Raw genomic sequence first — 22,299 nt, 5'->3', positions numbered from 1 at the left:
TTCCCTACAAGCAACACATTATTTTTCTATGGTTCTTTCATTTACTATGGTCCTTTTGGGACTTCAGTGACATAAATATGAAACCTTTGTTGTTGTCCCACATGTCCCTGAGTCACTTTTTTTAAGTTTTCAATCTTTTTTCTGTTATTCATATTGGCTAATTTCTCTTGATCTACCTTCTAGTTCACTAATTTCCCTCTGTTCTCTCCATTCTCCTATTGAGCCTATCCAGTGAGTTTTAAAATTTTGGGCCATTGTATTTTTCAGTTCTACAATTTCCATTTGTTTCTTTTTAAATTTTCTTTAAATTGTTATTTTTTTTTTTTTGTGCTATTGAGTTGTATGGGTTCTCTGTGTGTGTGTGTGTGTATATATATATATAAAACGGATATTAACTCCTTATTAGATATATGATTTGCAAATATTTTCTCTCATTCAGTAGGTTGCCTTTTTCACTTACGGTTTCCTTTTCTGTGCAGATTTTTAGTTGGATGTCATCCCATTTGTTAATTTTTGCTTTTGTTGCCTTTGCTTTGGTGTCATATCCAAAAAACTACAAGACTAATGTCAAGGAGCTTACCCTCTGTGCTTTCCTCTAGGAGTTTTATGGTTTCAGGTCTTGTATTCAAGTCTTTAATCCATACTGAGTTGATTTTTGTGTAAGGTGTAAGACAGTGGTCCAGTATTTCCAACACCACTTACTGAAGAGACTGTCCTTTTCCAATTGTATATTCTTGGCTTTTTCATTTTAACTGACCATATATATGTGGCTTTATTTCTCGGCTCTCTTTTGTTCCACTGATCTATGTGTTTGTTTTTAATGCCAATACCATACTATTTTTACTACAGCTTTGTAATCTAGTTTGAAATCAAGAGGCATGATGCCTCCAGCTTTGTTATTCTTTCTCAAGATTACTTTGACAATTTAGGGTCTTTTGTAGATTTCATACAAATTTTAGAATTGTTTGTTCTATTTCTCTGAAAGATGCCTTGGAATTTTGATAGGGAGTGCACTGAATCTGTAGACTACTTTGGGTTGTATGAACATTTTAACAATATTAATTCTTCCAATCCATGAAAATGGAGTAGCTTTCCATTTATTTGTGACTTCTTCAATTTCTTTCATCAGTGTCTTATAGTTTTCAATGTACAGGTCTTTTCACCTCCTTAGTTAAATTTATTTCTAGGTATTTAATTCTTTTTTTTTTTTTGATGCACTTGTAAATGAGATTTTTTTCTTAATTTCTCTTTCTGAGTGTTCATTACTAGTGTATAGACATGCAACTGATTTTTGTATGTGGATTTTGTATCCTGCAACTTTACTGAATTCATTTATTAATTCTAACAGTTTTTCTAAAAACAGAATTACCACATGATCCAGCAATCCCACTCCTGGGCATTTGGATTAGACAAAACTCTAATCCAAAATGATACATGCACCCCTATGTTCACAGTAGCACTATTCACAACAGCCAAGACATGGAAACAATCTAAATTTCCTTTGACAGAGGAATGGATAAAGAAGATGTGGTAAATATATACAATAGAATACTACTCAGCCATAAAAAGGAACGAAATAATGCCATTTGCAGCAACATAGGTGCAACTAGAGATTATCATACTAAGTGAAATCAGAAAAGGAAAGACAAATACCACATGATATCACTTATATGTGGAATCTAAAATATGACACAAATGAACCTATCTATGAAACAGAAACACACTCACAGACATAGAGAACAGACTTGTGGTTGCCAAGGGGGAGGGGATTTGGGAACGGATGGAGTGGGAGGTTGGGGTTAGCAGATGTAAGCTATTATATATGGAATGGATAAACAACAAGGTCCTGCTGTATAGCACAGAGAACCATATTCATTATTCTATGATAAACCATAATGGAAAAGAATAGTAAAAAAATGTATATATAGGACTTCCCTGGTTGTGCAGTGGTTAAGAATCTACCTGCCATTGCAGGGGACATGGGTTTGAGCCCTGGTCCAGGAAGATCCCATGTGCTGCAGAGCAACTAAGCCCATGTGCCACAGCTACTGAGCCTGTGCTCTAGAGCCCGTGAGCCACAACTGCTGAGCCTGCGTGCCACAACTACTAAAGCCCACGTGCCTAGAGCCTGTGCTCCACAACGAGAAGCCACTGCAATGAGAAGCCCACACACCACAACGAAGAGTCACCCCCACTCGGCGCAATTAGAGAAAGCCCGTGCACAGCAATGAAGACCCAACGCAGCCAAACAAAATAAATAAATAAAAGAAAATATTTTTAAAAAGAAAACATTAAGAATAGTGCTTTTTAAAAATGTATATATGTATAACTGAACCACTTTGCTGTACAGCAGAAATTAACACCACGTTGTAAATCAACTATACTTCGATAAAAATAAATAAATAATTCTAACTTTTTTTAGTGGAGTCTTTGGGATTTTCTATATATAATATGTTATCTGCAAATAGTGACAGTTTTACTTCTTCCTTTCTGATTTGGATGACTTATATTTCTTTTTCTTCCATAGTTGCTCTGGCTTAGACTTCTGGTACTATGTTGAATAAAAGTGGTGAGAGTGGGGATCCGTGTCTCGTTCCTGATCTTAAAGGAAAAACTTTCAATTTTTTACCACTGAGCATGATGCTAGCTGTGGGCTTGTCACAAATGGCCTTTAGTATGTTGAGATATGTTCCCCCTTTGTTCAGAGTTTTTATATCATGAATGGATGTTGACAAAAAAACCATGTAAATGAAATTTTACTTAATGTAATTTTAAAATTTATATGGAAGACCAAAAAGACAAGTATAACCAAATACTTCTGAAGAAAAAGGTGGAGGGACCTGTCCCATCAGAGATCAGGACTTTTGATAAAAGCAAGAGTAATTAGGACAGGTATAGATAAAAAAGCCAATGGAGTAAGAGTGACCTATGTATACACGGAATTTTAATATGTGACTGTGGATCAGTGGAAAACAAATGGACTCTTCATTCAGTGGGGCAAAAATAATTTGTTTTCTCTACAGGGAAAAAATTATAACTGATCTCATACCATTTGTGAAAATCAACTCCAGGTGCCTTAACAGGGCTTTAATAAGAAAGTAAAAACATAAACATTCTTGGAAGAAAAAATAGGAGAAAATGGGGCTAGGAAAAGGTTTCTTATGACCCCAAAGGTGTGAAGCCTGTGAAGGAAAAAAGCAGAATTTTAAAATAAACTTATATAATTATAATTATGTATAATTATATAAAATTACATAATTATATATAATTTAACATTATATATATGTTAAATAATATTATATATAACATATATAATAACATTATATATAACATTATATATATATAATTTATACATTATATATTAAATATATAATGTAACCATAATAACACAAAGAATTACTGTTCATCAAAAGATGTCATAAAGAAAATGAATAAATAAGCTACAACAGGAAAAGATATCTGTAAAACATGCTACTGACCAAAAATTAGTACCTAGAAAATATATAAGGAATTCCTATAAATTTTAGGAAAAAGACAAATAGTCTAATAAAAAAATGATCAAAATGGCACTATAGGGACTTCTGTAGTGGTCCAGTCGTAGAGAATCCATCTTACAGTGCGGGGGATGCGGGTTCGACCCCTGGTTGGGGAACTGGGACCCCACATGCCACAGGGCAGCTGGGCCCGCACGCCACAACTGCTGAGCTCACGCGCCACAGCTGCTGAGCTCACGTGCCACAACTGCAGAGCCCATGCGCCCTGGAGTCTGCATGCCACAACTAGAGAAGAGAAGGCCTGTACACCACAACTGGAGAAAGGCATGCGTGCCAGTGAGGAGCCTGTGCCCCACAGCGAAGGATGCTGCATGCCTCAACGAGGATCTGGTGTGCCGCACTTAAGACCCGACACAGCCAAAAATAAATAAAATATATAATAAATAAATCTTTTTAAAAAAGTGCGGATTATCAAATCAGATGAAGTGGAGCATAGGGTCAGCTACTGCAATTAAGAGAAGGGAGGGATAGCAGTTTTTTTAAAAAAATGGCATTACACAGAAGAGACACTATTGGCCAAACGTGGAAAAATAATCATCTTCAACAGTAACCAGGAAAACTCAATTTAAAACAATGAAATTAGATTTTTTGTGGGGGGGGCTGCGTTGGGTCTTCATTGCTGCGCACGGCAAGCGGGGGCTACTCTTCGTTGCAGTGCACGGTATTCTCATTGCGGTGGCTTTTCTTGTTGCAGAGCATGCGCTCTAGGCGCGTGGGCCTTAGTAGTTGTGGCACATGGCCTTAGTTGCTCCGCGGCACGTGGGATGCTCCCGGACTGGGGCTTGAACCCGTGTCCCCTGCATTGGCAGGCATTCTATTCTATTTATTTACGGCTGCATTGTGTCTTTGTTGCTGTGCACGGGCTTCTCATTGCGGTGGCTTCTCCTGTTGTGGAGCATGGGCTCTAGGCGTGCGGGCTTCAGCAGTTGTGGCACACAGGCTCAGTAGTTGTGGTGCATGGGCTTAGTTGCTCTGCGGCGTGTGGGATCTTCCCGGACCAGGGATCGAACCCGTGTCCCCTGCATTGGCAGGTGGATTCTTAACCGCTGTGCTACCAGGGAAGTCCCAGCAGGCGGTTGCTTTTTGTTTTACATCTTTATTGGAGTATAATTGCTTTACAATGGTGTGTCAGTTTCTGCTGTATAACAAAGTGAATCAGCTCTGCATATACACATATCCCCATATCCCCTCCCTCTTGCGTCTCCCTCCCACCCTCCCTATCCCACCCCTCTAGGTGGTCACAGAGCACGGAGCTGATCTCCCTGTGCTATGCGGCTGCGGCAGGCAGATTCTTAACCACTGTGCCACCAGGGAAGCCACAAAATGAGATTTTATACTCACCAATCAGATTGTTAAAAAATGAAAAAAATCTTACAATATCAGTTACAGGGAAAGATGGTGATACAGACACTTGGAAAACAGTTTGGTATTAGCTGGTAAAGCTGAATAAGAAAGTATGCCTATTTAAAGTCAACTGGGCCACACACCCTGTCTGGTGAGTTTTAATGTCCACTAAATTCTCCGACAAAGCCCCAGAAGCTTTTACCCTCTTTTTTGGCTATATGTCTATACAAGCTAAGTAGGATAGAGACTTGAAGTGACTATCTGGAGATATCAGGATCCAACAGGTTAACTGATTTTTTAAAGCAAATTTTAAAAAGTGTAATAAAAATCACTCTTTCAAGGTGGGGGGGCGGGAAGAATGTATGCCAAGACCCAGCAATTATATTCCTAGGTGTAGTTCCTAGCAAATCTCTTGTATATGCAAATCTAGAGATTTACATGTTATTATCTTATAATTTTATGTTAGTTAAATGTTATATATATCCTAATGTGCATGTACTATATTTTATAAATATACTAATTAAAAAAAAAAACTTAGTGGATAAGCTGAAGAGTCAAAAGTTCACACATAACTGAATATATTAGTGAATCAATACAAATCGAGGCAAGGAATTCTATGTAAAGGCAGTACAAATGGAAAAAGAGATGAAGAGTTTAAGTCATTGGAGGTGATCCAGATGTTCTAATGTCTGTTTAATAGGAGCTTAAGAGAGAAAAGAGGAAATGGTAGCAAGGTAATGTTTGAAGAGATGACTGCCAAGGATTTCCTATCACAAGAAAAAGATATAACTCCTCAGACTTAAAAACACAACCAGAAGCAAAATATGGCAGAATAAAGGTAACCACACCTGAATATTACAGTAAAAATTTAGCCCCTTAGAAGAAAAGTTTATAAAGGAACAACAATCATACATCGAGAAGAAAACATTGGAGAATATCTTTATGGTCTTATGGTAAGCAAAGGTTTCTTAAACAGGACTAAAAGTACAGATAGCATGATCTGTTTATATAAGATTCAAAAATATGCCAAGGAAGAATTTCTTACATAAGTCCTAATAAGTGTGAAGCACAAAAGGAAAGATTGATAAATTTGACCAAAATTAAGAACTTCTGTTCACAAAAAGAAACCAAAAAGACAATTCAGAGAAGAAGATATTAGCAATTTTTAGAACATGGAATATACTCATAAGCAAAATATATAAAGAACTCTTACACATCACTAAGAAAAATACAGGCAATCCAACAGAAAAACAGGTAAGAAAGACGAACAGGCAGTTGACTAAAGAAGAATTTCAAAAGACAAATAATGATACGAAAATGTGTTCAAACTCATCAGTAAAAAGGGAAATGCAAATTAAAACCACACTGAAGTATCACTATATGCTCAGCAATTGGTAAAAATCTAAGCTTGACAATACCATACATTAGCAAGCATGTGCAACAATGGGAGCTCCTATATACTGCTGGTGGGATTGTAAACTAGTATACGCATTAAAGAAAAATTGAAAAATGGACAGCTAAAGATATGATGTCTTATGATCCATTCATTTCTATCCTTTTCAAATAACATAGAAAATGTTCATAGTAGTGATTTATAACTGTCAAAAACTGGAAACAACCTAACTGCCTATGAAAAGTAGAACTGAAAACTAAACTGTGGTATATTCATATAATCAAATGAATCAACTCTGACTATAAAAAATTGTGTGGCTCTCTTAGGTGGTAAAAGTATAAAGGGACACAAAGATACTATGGACAAAGAGAGATCTGTGCTGATAGTGTTGTAGTTCTTGACCTGGGTGATGGTTCCATGAGAATTCATTCTATAACTGTTTGAATATCTGCCTATAGTTACTTTTCCGTACTTGAGATAATTTCCAATAAAAAGAATTAAAATATATTAAACTGTCTCCTGGGCCTGTCTACCTCTGCGGGTACAAGTGGATAGATGGATAAAAGAAACAGAAAAAGAGGCCCTGAAGTACAAACTAACATAAATCAGAACTTATAACTGAACAGGCAGATAAAACAATGATGATATAAGCAGCTGTTCAGTAAATGGTGCTAAAATAAGATATGGGGGCACGGGAGGGGGGATTGATTTGGACTCTCAATTTACAGCTTATTGTAAAAGAACTTTAAAATGGATCTAAATGCTATTGGAAATAGCAGAAAAATTTTTAAAAAGAACAAAATATCTATGAAGTTTGTAGAAGTCAGTTAATTTTCTAAAATTAGAAACTGTAATAACCACAAAAGAGCTGACTACAGACACATTAAAGCATACACTTAAAGATGCCAATCCAAATTAAAATTTAAAAAGTAAAAAGCACCCTGTGGAAATGGGTATATAATGTTTTTATTTCATAAAGTCCATAAAAATTGACTGAAAAAAATTAGGACAGTAATAGATAAAAAGTGTAAAATATAGTGTAAACAAATTAAAAACAGTAGCACCATTAAGGTGAAAATGTTCACTCTCACTAGTACTCAGTAGAATGACACTAAAACAGTCCAGTGTACCAAGAAATCAGTGTAAAAGTTATTAGGGATGATAAAGCATTAAAGTTATATAAGGGAGAAATTTTCCATATTTTTTAGGATTACATATTGAGGTTATACAAGGGTGAAATGACATGAAGTCTTGGATTTGATAATACTTTAATAATAACAACTGGGATAGATGAAGCACTGGCCTCTTGGCTGCTCCTCACACACAGCCAATGCATACCTGCCTCAGGCCCTTGAATGTTTGTTTGGCTTCCTCTCTCTGGAATGTTCTTCCTCCCAGTAATCACATACAATGATTTACAGCTATACTTCTTCAGGTCTCTGTCCCAATGTCATCTTATTGGAAAAAGTTTCTTGTACCATGTCACATAAAACATCCCCTTTCTCCACCTTGTCTTTTCAGCACTCACCATTATATATTATATATTCATTTATTTGTGTATCTCTCCCTGCAACAGAGGGTAAACTCTGGAAATAGAGAGTCTGCACATTCTATTCACTGCTGTAACCTCAGGTTGACAGTAGTGCTGGGCATGCAACAGGTATTCAATAAACATATACTGATCTATCAACAGATGAATGGATAAAGAAGATGTGGTACATATATACAACGGAATATTACTCAGCCATTAAAAAGAATGAAATAATGCCATTTGCAGCAACATGGATGGACGTGAAGATTATCATACTAAGTGAAGTCAGACAGAGAAAGACAAATAACATATGCTATCACTTATATGTGGAATTAAAAAAAATAATAATACAAATGAACTTATTTACAAAACAGAAACAGACTCACAGACTTAGAGAATGAACTTATGGTTACCAGGGGGAAGGGTGGGGGGGAGGGATAAACTGGGAGTTTGGGAATGACATGTACACACTGCTATATTTAAAACAGGTAACTAACAAGGACCTACTGTATAGCACAGGGAACTCTGCTCAATATTCTGTAATAACCTAAATGGGAAAAGAATTTGAAAAAGAATAGATACATGTATATGCATAAATGAATCACTTTGCTGTATACCTGAAACTAACACAACATTGTTAATCAACTGTTCTTCAATATAAAATAAAAATTAAAAAAAAAAACATATACTGAATTAAGGAATGTGCTGTCCTGGTTTTTCCTTTTTTTTTTTAAATTTATCTTTGCTAGCACTAAGCTCTCAATGGAGGCACAGAGCCTTTTTGCCTTTTTTCCATTAAAGTCAATGACATGCATGCTCAAATCTCCCTCTATGACATCAATGTGATCAACTCCTCTTCTACCTCTTTAGCCCTCACTTTCTGCTGGGCTCCCTATTTTAACCTCACTATGGTGCTACATTTTAGGAGTTATATATAATATCCCTATTAAGCTATAAACTCTGAAATTGCTTATTCATTTTTTTTTTTTCATTTTTGGCTGCACCATGTGGCTTAAGGGATCTTAGTTCCTTGACCAGGGATCGAACCCGTGCCCCCTTCAGTGGAAGCGTGGAGTCCTAACCACTGGACCACCAGGGAATTCCTGCTTATTTGTTTTTTAATCTCTTCAGTACCTAGTAGAGTACCTCACACACATTAGAAAATCAGGAAATGAATGAATCAATGAGTATATGAGCTACTGTATCTTAAAAATCCTAAAGGAAATAAGTCTTTGGTAATTAGAAAAAAAAATATTTCAGGAGACAGTGATGCTTTTTAAAGACTAAATACAAAAGAGGATGAGAAGCTGATAAGGAAGTAGATCCAAATTTGGAAAGAAAGGAATATTATTAGAGAATGTGGAGGAGGGCACCAGCTGTTTAGAATTGGGACAGAAGTACAGGAGGAGAAGAGCAGGTGGAGTGTGTTAAGGGGAAAAGGTAAGATCATTTGAAAGGTCATGCTGAAAAGGCTTGCTTTTGCATAACAGGCCTAAAGTTTTTAAGGGGAGCTTCCCAGATTTCATCTCAAAGGTGCAGTCTCTCCACTGACCAATTGGGTCATTACCTGCCATACCTCACTTACCTGGCCACTGGTCTCTTGTTAGTTCTCTGTCAACCAACCAGGGTTCCTTCCCTTGTTCCAAGAAGGAGATCACATCTGGTTTAGAAATAGAATGTCCTGCTTACAAAAGAAGTAATGAGATAAGTTTATGATGAGAATGTCCCAGAATTCAAATCCAGTCCCTTCATTATTAAGAAAGAGTCAAAGAAAGATACATCAGATTTATGAAACATAACAGAGGACTTGAAACTTCCCTCATAACTCAATGCAGCTTCCTCTTTCTAACTCTACAGTATTAAAATTATTCCTCTGGAAACAAGCTGTAGAAATCCAAATGGTTACTTGAAAGGTAGGTGAGTATAACACCAGAAGAAGCAGACCTTCTCAAGGCAGAATCTGAATTATTATGGACGTCCTTACCCATTGAAACCAGGTTGCTGTAATTCTCCAACATCACCTCTCTGTATAAATCTCTCTGATCATCATTCAGGTACTCCCACTCCTCCTGAGAGAAGTCTATGGACACATCACTGAACATCACTGACTCCTGGAACAACAACCATGTTAAATTGTTAAAAATTAGATTGGATTAATAAACATAAGTGTTTTGTGATGGAAAGAGAGAAGAGAAAAATAAAGCTAGAAGAGGGAATTCCCTGGTGGCACAGTGGTTAAGAATCTGCCTGCCAATGCAGGGGACACAGGTTCGAGCCCTGGTCGAGGAAGATCCCACATGCTGTGGAGCAACAAAGCCAGTGCACCACAACTACTGAGCCTGTGCCCTAGAGCCTGCGAGCCACAATTACTGAGCCCACGTGCCACAACTACTGAAGCCCATATGCCTAGAGCCTGTGCTCTGCAACAAGAGAAACCACCGCAGTGAGAAGCCCGGGCACCGCAAGGAAGAGTAGCCCCCGCTCACCGCAACTAAAGAAAGCCCGCACGCAGTAACAAAGACCCAACACAGCCAAAATTAAATAAATAAATAAATGTATTTATTAAAATAAATTAATTAATTAAAATAAACCTAGAAGAAGTGAAAACCAGCAAGCATACAGAGTGGGGCTGAATGTCTGGGATGCATCTGGAGGACTGTAAACAAACAAACAGGACTGAATCACTGAGCTTCCACATCATCTGTTTCCTCCAAGGAAATTGCCTGTGTATAGTGGGACACTTCCATTATCCAAGTAAGTCTGGGAAGGTACAAAATCCAGCCAAGATGAGTTTCCTAATTAAATGAAATAGTAATACACAAACAAGTAGCAAATGCTTGTCATATAATATGTTATGAATACATGTGACTATCTTTTCCAAAATAGCTATAAGTAAAATTTCAGAATAAGGGACAAAAAGAAGACATTAAAAGCAGGTTGGACAAAAGCCATCAAGAATCAGAGAGGCGGGGCTTCCCTGGTGGCGCAGTGGTTAAGAATCCTCCTGCCAAGGCAGGGGACATGAGTTCGAGCCCTGGGCCAGGAAGATCTCACATGCTGCAGAGCAACTAAGCTTGAGAGCCACAACTACTGAGCCCATGTGCCACAACTACTGATGCCTGTGCGCCTAGATCCCGTGCTCCGCAACAGAGAATGAAGAGTAGCCCCTGCTCGCTGCAACTACAGAAAGCCTGTGCGCAGCAACGAAGACCCAACACAGCCAAAAAAATAATTAAAAATAAATTAAAAAAAAAAGAACCAGAGAGGCAATGGGGTTCTTAAGAAAACCACTAAAAACAAGAAATGGTAAGAACAATTCAATATGCTGATGAAGAAAAGAAATTCTGATCTAGAAATCTATAACCAAATTTTCATTCTGTTGTGACAACTGAAAAAAGAAATTCCTAGATATGGAACGACTCAGCACAATTTCTTAGGAAACCACCAGAGGCTGTGCTCCACCAAAATCAGAGTAAACTAGAAAAGAGGAAGACATGGGATTCAAGAAATAAGTGAATTAACACGGGAGAACAGTGAAGGAAAATCCCAGCGGGGGGCGGGCCGGAAAAGAGAAGTCTTTGGGAAACAGACCTAGAGAGCAACTAGATGGGAGCAGGGTGAAAAAGGGAATAGGGACGCATGTCTCCATGTTCAAAAGGAAATGATGTGTTTGACCAGATGGAAAATGTATTGATTGGCATGTGGCAGTGATTCTGGAGATTTTGGATATAAATACATGGACAACTAAGCAAATGGGGGTAAGAAAGCAGTTAACCCCAGGAAAAATGAAAGGTTGTAACAGAAAAAAGCCATGAGCTGGCTCAGCAGTGAGTGATATTTGCAGTCCTAAGAATGCGTACACTATTGATTTAACCAAAAATTGTGATATAATAACAGAATCAGAGGAAATGAAGGGTGCAATATGTAAGTATAATGTCCTTTCCACTCTGCAGTAAGTCAGGAGATAATGAGTAAAGCTGATTATCAATATTCAAGAGTTGAGGGCAGCTACCTTTTGGGAGTAGAACTGGTAGTGGAGCCAAATTGAAATAGCACTACTTTACTTCTGAACATGTATAATATGACTTTTAAAAATATTTTAAATTTGCATATAATTCAAGACTGATCCATTCTAATGTCACACTACTGTATAATAAGTTATTCCTTGTTAAATTCTTTCCATAAGCATATTTTTTTCACTGAGTAATATTCTATAATATGGACATAAATGACAACTTCTTTGCTTTCAGACGTTGAGGCTGAAGGTGATCTTTAAAGACCTTTCCAACATTGGCCCAATCTCACCTAAAACCGCCCATTGCTCAACTGTAAATTTCCTTTGTTCCTGAACTACAGGAAATTGGCAGAATGTGATCCAGTTTCACACAATGGCATTACTGATGTCTATCTTGGATCATCTCATGGGGTGTCAGAGCTTTGTACCAACCACCAGTCATACCTTCAAACCTGAAAGTCTCATACATAGGAGATCTTTCTGTGTGTTAAGAATGAAATCAAACAAAACCATTCCACATACTTTCTTACTGGAAAACTTAGGTCTGTGGAGATGATCAGGGCTTTCCCATATGAGGTGCCCCTAATTACCCATCTCCATCCTATCAAATCACTGTCCAAAGCAAATTAGATTGACAAACGGAAAAAAACATTTCTGTTCTACCAAGACTTCTGACACAACTCTGATAGAAGATGCTGAAGGACTTACTAAATGGATTTGTAAACACTGTTTAAAAGAAGGGGGGACTGTGGAGGGAACTGGGTTGTTTAGGAGGAAATAGGGGCCAGGTTCCTGAAGGGGGACCATGTTAACCAGTGAAAAAAACTTTCTTCCAAACATGGTCTCAGTCAGACTGTTTTTACATTATGTAATTAACAATTTGTGGGAACAAATAAAGATACTTGATGAACTCCATAAGCAATTTTCTAATGGATTTTAATCTGATTAAGACCCCTTCAGAGAAACTTGGTAGCTGCCCCTCAGCCCTCTAACAGTTATCTGTAATTTAAGAGTATAAAGATCTTTAACCAGACATTCCTTCCTTTTTTCCAACAATGATTATCTAACCACTTATTTTTTCTATAAATATTTCCACCAAGAGAGAAATTTTTGAATTGGCTTATTAGAGACCTTTTCTTTAGAGCAAGAGGAAGAGAACTTTGGCATTGCTTATAACTAAACTGTCTGAAAGTTGTTTTTTTAAAACACCTAAAAGCTCATGATGAGGAAAGCAAATATTTACACGTATTAGGTAAAAATGACTCTATTTGAGCAAAAAGAAACAGTATCTCACCTGAGCCATGGCTTTGATATTTGCAGAAAAGGACCAGTCTTCCTCTGGGTTCCTCTTCTGGAAAAAGGCAGAGCTGGAGGAGACGAAAAGAAGCTATGTAAGATCCCACTTGCCTCATAGCTCCCAGAATGATCATTTCCCCTCTGTTCACTGCACACAAACAGTTGAGGGGTATCAGTGAGAAGAATGGGCAAATCTCTCATTATCCCCTACTCCAGAAACCTCAAGCTTTGACTAGAGCCAGATAGATCTGGACAACTTGACATGGCTTATAGAACATAGCTTGTATATATACACATATGCACACAAAGATGTACTTTTTAAAAGTACAAATTATAGCATATTATACACACTGTTACTATTTTTACTTAATATATCTTGGACCAGATCCCAACTAGTACATTCAGAGGTACATAATTCTCTTAGCTACATTGGATTATACTAAATGGATACACGTTAATTTATTCAACCAATTTGCTGCCAATGATCATTTGGGTTGTTTCCAGTCTTTCACTATAACAAACAATGCTGTGATATATATTCTTGTACATATATCATTTTACATGTATATAAATTCTGAATGATTAATTCCTAAAAGTTGATCATATGCATTTTAATTTGGATATACATTGGTCAAACCAATTTTCAATGATCTTGGATTGTACAATCAGGTCCCAAGTCCTGACCAAGAAACACCTAGTTGATAAACCAGATCCTCTAATCTTGCCTAGTTGAGAAGACTTTTGGGGTTAATGAGCCTTGACTTAAGAAAACTGAAATCTAGAAAAGCAAATGAAATAATTTTACAGAATTTACAGTAATTTGGGGAAGATATTAAAATTAGCATAACAATATAAAGGAGTTAAAAACTACAGAAATAACATAGAAATGGACGAAACCCACATCACTGATGCTTTAGAATAGCTTTTGACTATAAGTATAGTAATAAAATTCATAATAATTGTGTATATTCTGTGTGCTTCTATACTAATAGAAGTCTAAAACTGTTTAAGGGGAGTAACTGAATTTGTCATCGATGTTTAAATGTTTAAGAAAATTTGTGGGTTTTTGTTTATTGGATATAGAAATGTAATAAACTGAGCATTATAAAAGTGTAAAGGGCAGTGAGCATCCTCTATATATACCAAGCTCCTTGATCATCAAACAATTTATCAATAATTTCATGTAAAACTACTCAGGAAGTAACACCATGGTATCATGTTATAAATTATTTAATGGCTATTTCTACCCCTAGTTACTCACTGCATTCCCCCACAGGTAAACACATTCCAGGAAATGAAAACCAAAGTGATCCACAAATGCCTCTTCTTTAAAACCTGAAAGCATTCCTTTAAATAACTATTATTACTACTTACTAAGTTCTTAGTATTTTTAAAAACCACATAGCCTCTTACATGCCAGGTATTGTGCTAAAAGAAGAAGGGGGGACTGTGGAGGGCACTGTTGATACTAAAGAATCAACAGTAATCCTGAAAGACTTGAAAAGAGTTCCTTCTGCTATACGCCTCACTTTTAAGTCCCCCTTTCTGGTCTCTCTTCCTGGCCTTTCCCTGATTTTAAAGGGAGTTCCTCAAGTGCTGTACCTTCCAAGCAGAATGGGCAGGAAACATCTCACTTCAATAACTCCATACTATGTTTGTCACATTCCCAACCCTCTTCATCTTTGCCCCAGATGGTATCCTCCCAGGCTGAATTCTTGCATCTGGAGGATTTGCTCCTCCCTTTTAAAGCCAACAATCTCTGTGGCCAAGACCATCGTATATTTGCAATGTGACCACACCTGGGGCATGGAGCACTGCCAAAAGATACCACTACACAGAAGAGAGTCTTACAATCTAATAAGTGATTTAAAATTTTTGAGAATTTTGCACTCTTCTAAATAACACACCTCTTTTAATTTAAAAAGAATGTAATGTATTAAATATTTCCATTATTACCCTGAAAATTTCCTGTATGCTAGGAACTGTAGTTGTCTGTTAGTAATAGAGACCTGAAAAGCAGTTTAATTTTTCTTATATAATCAGAAGGCTAGAAGGAGGTAGTGGCTGTGGTCCCCATGATTGTTTTAGACACAATATCTATCATACAATTAAAGATTACTAGACATGCAAGGAGATAAAAACAGAAAACAGCAGCAGAACCAAAGACAATTTAGATACTGGAGTTGGCAAACAAATAATTTTAAATGGCTATAATTAAAATGTTAAAGGCAACCAAGGAAAAGATAGGCAAATGGATGATAAGATGAAGAAACTAAACAGATTTGAAATCCATAAAATTTTGGCAAATTAAGAAACAAAGAAGTCATTGCATGGTTTTGAGATCAGACAAGCAGAAGACAGGATCACTGAACTCAAAGACAAGCCAGCAAAAAATATCCACATGAAGTGCAGGAGAAAAAAAAATAACAGGAGTATAAAAGACACACGAGACACAGTTAAAAGATCTACCATAAACGTTAAGTGGAGTCTCAGAAGGAGAAGAGATTGGAGAGGAATTAATATTTGAATAGATGTATACACTGATGTGTATAAAATTGATGACTAATAAGAACCTGCTGTATAAAAATAAATAAATAAAATTAAAATAAAAACTTAAACAGCAACAAAAGAGCCTATGGGGGAGACCGATCTGAAAAAAAAGTTTTTAATTTAAAAGAGTTTTTTAAAAAATTTGAATAGATTAATTGATTAAAAGTCTCAACAAGAGTTTCAAGAAGCTCAGCAAACCTGAAGAATAATATGTAAGAAGGTAAACAAAACAAACACACAAAACAAAAGCAAAACCACAACCAAGCATATCAGAGTCAAACTGCTGAAAACCAAAGAGACAGGAAAAAATTATTGATAGTACCCAGAGGAATGAAAGATCTATTACCAACAGCACTGATAAAAAAGAAAGGGATAACATGAACAAAATCAGGAATGAAAAAGAGAACATTATTAAAGATAGCATTGACATTAAAAAGATAATAAGAGAATACTAATAACTTTATGTTCTTAAGTTTGAACACTTAGATGAAATGGACAAATTCCTGGAAAAAATACCAAAACTGACAAAACAAAGAGAAACAACAGAATAGCTGAAAAGTTAAATTGATTCCATAATTTAAAATTTACCTATCAAGAAAATTTCAGGCCCAGATAGCTTCATCAGTGAATTCTTCCAAAGTTAAGGATTAACTGTAGTCTTACAATGTAGTGAAAAGAGAACATAAGGAATTCTTCCCAACTCATACGAGGCTAATGTAAGCCTGACACCAATATTTCTCATGAACACACATGCAGAAATTCTACAAAAAGTATTAGCAAATCTAACCCACTGGGGGGAAAATGTAATACATTATGGCTAAGTAGGGTTTATTTCAGGAATAAAAGGTTGGTTCAACTTTTGAAAATCAACATAATTTACCAGATTAATAATAAACAATACCACATTTGATCCTTTCATAGACACAGAAAACGCATTTAAATTCAGCCCTCATTAAGGTAAAAAAGTCTTAGCAAATGAGAAAGAGAACTCCCTCAACCTGATAAATAGCATCTACAATAGGTGCTTTTGTAGATGCTAAATACAAGGACAAATACAAAAATCAACTGTACTTTTAGCAGCAATTGGAAATCTTTCAAAATTTAAATGCTGTTTATAATTTCAACAATAAATGTCAAATACCCAGGTATAAATCTACAAAAGATGTGCACTGAAAATCATAGCTAACTGATGAGAGAAATTAAAGACCTTAACAAATGTAGATATAAGCCATATTTAATAATTGGAAGATGCAATATTGATGTCAATTCTTCCCATATTAACAAACAGATACACAAACAAAATCCCAGCAATGATTTTTCTTTTTTGGTGAGAATTAACAAGTTGATTCTAACATCTACAGGAAATTGATTTCTTGAAAAAGAAAAAAAGTCAGAGGATTAATACTACAGATTTCAAGACAGTGGTACTGCCAAAAGACAAAAAAGAATACAGTTCAGAAAGAGAGCCACATATATAATACCACCTGATTTATGATAAAACCTCCTTGCAATTCAGATGGGTAAGGATGGTATGTTCAATAAAATAGTGGTGGAACAACTGGGTACTTGAATGGAAAAAAAATTAACCTTTATCCTTACCTCTCACCATACACAAAAATTAATCCAATATGGATCATAGTCTTAAATGTGAATGATGAATTTATAAAGCTTCTAAAAGAAAACATAGGAGTGTATTTTCAAGACCTTGGGAATAATCGAAGATTTCTTTTCAAGATACAAAAAAACCACTAACCCTAAAAGACAAAGTGCTAAAAAACTGCTAGAAAAATGGGGAAAGATATAAATGGGCAATCACAAAAAAAGATTTTAAAATGTTCAAGCACATTCATAATTAAAGAAATTAGAAAACAACACCGAGATACTATGTTTCATGTATTAGATTGGTAAAAACAAAAGGCATGCATGAGGACACATTCTGCTCCTAGGCTGTGGGGAGAAAGAGGCACTCTTACACACTGCAAGTGGGAATGAAAACTGGTACAACAGCTCTAAAGGAGAATTTAGCAATACCTAACAAAACTGCATACACACCTACCTTTTGACCCAGCAATACCACTTCTAGGACTCTACTCTGAAGATACACCTCCAGCAATACAAAAATACATATATACAAAGTATTCATTGCAGCACTATTTCTAGTAGTAAAATATTGACCTAAATGCCCATAATAGGAGAGTGGTTGAATAAACTATGATTAAATCCATATACTGGAATATTATGTAGCTGTAAAAAAGAATTATTAGTATCTCTTTGAATTGCAGTAGAATAATGTCCAGGATATGTCATTAAGTGAAAGAAGCAATGTTCAAAAGAGTACCTAGAATATGTTATCTTTAATGCAAAAAAAAGAGGTGATTCAAAAGAGTACCTGTATCTGCTCATTTGTGCAAAGGAAATACCAGAAGGATAAAAACAGAAATTAACGAGACTGATTATGTACAAGAAGTGGGCAGGAGCCATGTTAATGTTTTCATACTCAAAATATTATGACATGTTACAGTCAACCAGGATGTGAAGGAACCAAAAGTGTAACACACAAAGCTAAATGTAGGAAAAATGAGTAACAAAACTATACTGAAGAGGGTAGTGAAGAAAACTAAATTGAGTAACTTTGGAAACAGCTTTGACTATACAAGTTTAAGTTAAAGAACAAAGAAGTTTCACACAAATACTTTACTGTACTTAGTACATTTATTTTTTACACAAGTATGGGTTAGCAATTCTGCAACTGCTTTATATACATTCTAGGATATGTGTAAAAAATTATTGATACTAAGAAGCATGTTTCTCACTGTTGGAGAAAAGAGTTACAAATAAGGAAATGGCCAAACCTCAAGGGAGACAATTCTCCACGAGTCTTGCATGTTTCTGCACACATTGCCAGATCAGAGACTAAGTGCTATTATTCTGGATAATTTCTGCAAGATGTTTACATAATGAACAGCCTTGGAGGACAGAGATAGTCTCTCTCTAGAGCAAATGCCAGGCATGCTTATTACCCTTTATAAAAGATTCAGGTTCCCTAAATTCAAGGGAGCACATAAATACCTGTGTATTGTGCATCACCCTATGGGTGCAAGTGAACCAGTGCAAGGAAAATACTGATACTTTGGCTACTGCTACCACAATGAGCAGCAAACTTTCGTCTCTGACTCGAAATCTCATGTCTTCTACCAGCATCCATGAAGCTGCCCAAGCTAACTTTTAACTTATAAGTAGGGTAAAATCTCAGATACTTCACAGTTCTTGACAGAATCCCATGGTATTGAACTGGAATTGAAAGTATGAGTATGAACTGGTGGTTTTTAAATATATACAAATAAAGATAGATAGATAGATAGAGATGTGTGTATATACATTTGTTTATTTTCTAGCTCTGTCCGTTGCCAGGAACTAGAGGAATTACACCCAGGTAGAAATGAGCACACCAAGTGCCCAGAGCTTGGTTTATAAATCCACTCTCCAATAAAAGAAACCAGGGCTCCTTGAAGAAATTGCTGATTCCAGGGCTAGAGGAGGGAGAAATACAAGCCTGGAACATATTGGTGCCAGAAAGTAAGACAGTTCTCAAAAAAATAATGGCATGTTGAAAGGACACAGAAGTCAAACTGAAGGAGTTCCTAGTGGCCAAATCTGGGACAATTTGAGCAACAAAATATGTAACAATAATAGATTATGAACTCATAGAATTTTATATATATATATATATATATATATGAGTTCATAAATAAATAATTGAACAAACATATGAGGAATAAGGGACAACTCTTCTTTACACTAGAATTTAATAAATGTAGAAGGAATGATGGAAAGGGAAAATCACCACTAGGCAAACATCACAGTAATAATTGTTACAGATAAGAATTATCAATGGGGCTTCCCTGGTGGCGCAGTGGTTGAGAGTCCGCCTGCCGATGCGGGGTACGCGGGTTCGTGCCCCGGTTTGGGAGGATCCCACATGCCGCGGAGCGAATGGGCCTGTGAGCCATGGCCGCTGAGCCTGCGCGTCCGGAGCCTGTGCTCCGCAACGGGAGAGGCCACAGCGGTGAGAGGCCCACGTACCACAAAAAAAAAAAGAAGAATTATCAATGGATATTAAAATTGATGAGTGAAAGTATAATGAGAAACAGTATTTTTGCATAGTCCCAAAGCACCTCCCCACAAGATACTTATTAATTAAAAAGAGGAATACAGTAATTTTACAAAGGAGGAACCAGGCAGACACCACCTGTAACCAAGTGATCAAAGTTAACATTACCAGTAATGAGATATACTGATATAACTCCTGATATGACACATTGAGAAGAACACAACATTATTTCTGTGATCTTTCTGCCAAAAATGCATAGTCTAAATTTAGTCACGAGGAAACAGCAGACAAATCCAAATGAAAGACATTCTACAAAATAACTGGCCAGTGCTCCTCAAAAGTGTCAAGGTCATAAAAGATAAAAAGGACTAAAGAACTATGTCAGATGGGAAGAGACTAACAAAACAAGACAACTAAATCAATCTGGGAACTTAGATTGGATTCTGGAACCGAACAGGGCACTGATAAGACTATTAGCAAAATTTAAATAAGGTTTGTAAATTAGCAAACGTCTTGTATCAGGGTAAATGTTTACAATATGAAAATGTTTGCACTATGTTTACAATATGAAAATAAAAAGTTTTTTTTAATGAAAAAAATTAAAAGGACAAGAGAACACTTTTAAAAATTGGATATTCAAATGGCCAATAAAGATATGAAAATGTGCTGAACATCATTACACACCAGGGAAATGCAAATTAAAACTGTGATGAAATTCCACTACACATCCACCAGAATAGTTAAAAGATTGATAATTTCAAATAATGGAGACGATGGGGAACACCTGAAACTCTCATACATTACTGGATGGAATGTAAATTGGTACAACATGAGATATTGGTAGTATCCATTAAACATGCCTGCCCAATGATCTAGCAATTCCACTCCTAAATATTTACTCAAGAGAACAGCATTTACGTGTTCACCAAAACCACAGTAGAATGTTCATAGCAGCAACACAATTCGTAATAGCCCCAAATTAGAAAATATCAAATGTCCCTGAACAGTGTAATCAATTAATAAATTGCAGTATACCCTGAAATGTAATGAGAACTAAGTACAATTACACTCAACAACATAGATGAATCTCATAGACATAATGTGGAACAAAAGAAACCAGGCATAAAAGAACATATGCCATATAATTCCATTTATATATGGAATTCAGGAATGGGTAAAATTAATGGTTATAGAATTCTGAATACTGATTCTGGGAGAGGAATAACTGGGAAGGGGCATGAGGGAAACTTCTGGGGTCCTGGCAAAGTTCTTTATGTTGATCTAGGAAACTGTTTTATTGCTGTATACTGAAGATTTGTGTACTTTACTGTATATGTGCTATATGTCATAAAAATGTTTTAAAAAAACTATCAGAACCATGTTTTGGTAGGGACATGGAGCAATGAGATTTTTCAAACACTGCTGTGCAAATATAAATCTGGCACCGTTTTTTGTAAGTATTTTGGCACTATTTGGTTAAGTGGAAGATATATGACCTAGCAACTCGACTGGTAGGTAAACTCATGCATGTGTACCCTATGTAAAGAATGCTCCTGGCAGCATAGCCTATAAAGTCAAAAACTAGAAATAACTCAAATGTCCATCATTATTAGAAGGGATGAATAATAGTAGTATACTTTAAAGGATGGAATACAATATAGCAAGGAAAACAAATGAACCACTATTAGATCTAATATGCATAATTCTCAAAAACATAGTTGTACAAATAAGCAAAGAGATAAAATACAGTATGGCAGCATTCATATAAAGTTTAAAAACGGGGGGAAACTACAGTATAATGCTTAAAGAGGTAAACATAAGCGAAAAAACTTCATACATTTAGCCAGTCACACAAACTTAAGTCACCATAGTGACATACAGCTAGAGATAACCCACAACCCAGCAACAGGGTCGCATACTCAGGGCCTCAAATGGTCACATAAGCACAATCACACATTTACCAAGGGACAGTCAGTCACAACCGGCACTGTCACAGGCACTGCACACCTGCACATGGTCGCACAGTCACAATCACACTAACCACAGATTAAAACCACACAGTATCCACAGGTACCCCCACGTGTACTCTGCAGCCCACAGTCGCACAGTCACACCCCTCTACGAGGACAAACACTATCACATCCACCGAGTCACAAGCTCCTCACACCCCCACATACAATGCCGCACGTGATTACACGCACATCACTGGGTCGCATCCCATCACACCAGCACAGTCACAGGCTCTCAGACTGTGCTGCACACGATTATCAGTGGAATCACACACACGCTCACTACAGGAACAGCTAGACACAATCACGCGTTCATTCATCACATACCACTACACAGACACAATCACACAATTTCAAACTCACCCCCTCAGCGGTACAAAGCCGAGGCTCCGGTCCCGCCCTCTCCTCTGTTTTCCCACTTTAGGTCTTCCAAGCTTCCAAAGCAGCAGAACCTTCCACAGGACTGGAACAGTCACCCATGCAGACCTGAGGGTCC

General features: G+C 36.6%; 1 protein-coding gene across 2 annotated transcripts in view; it reads right to left on the bottom strand.

Annotated features, from left to right (window-relative positions):
* LOC103088269 (zinc finger protein 566) overlaps positions 1 to 22,299 on the bottom strand; it is a 32,909-nt gene extending 10,610 nt beyond the window's left edge. The window contains exons 1-4 of one of the 2 annotated variants that reach the window (XM_007471054.1): positions 22,167 to 22,299; positions 13,132 to 13,204; positions 9,807 to 9,933; positions 9,408 to 9,503 (exon numbers count right to left, since the gene is read on the bottom strand). In XM_007471054.1, the coding sequence (XP_007471116.1) occupies positions 9,408 to 9,503; positions 9,807 to 9,933; positions 13,132 to 13,140 (232 nt within the window). In that variant the 5' untranslated portion in view covers positions 13,141 to 13,204; positions 22,167 to 22,299. The remainder of the gene's footprint in view (positions 1 to 9,407; positions 9,504 to 9,806; positions 9,934 to 13,131; positions 13,205 to 22,166) is intronic. The other variant, XM_007471055.1, reaches the window with a different exon arrangement.

Source organism: Lipotes vexillifer, unplaced genomic scaffold, assembly GCF_000442215.2.
Source record: "Lipotes vexillifer unplaced genomic scaffold, Lipotes_vexillifer_v1.1 scaffold182, whole genome shotgun sequence".
In the NCBI taxonomy this organism is placed as follows: Eukaryota; Metazoa; Chordata; class Mammalia; order Artiodactyla; family Lipotidae; genus Lipotes; species Lipotes vexillifer.
Note: the sequence above shows the minus strand (reverse complement) of the source record. Positions and strands in the feature narration are given on the sequence as shown.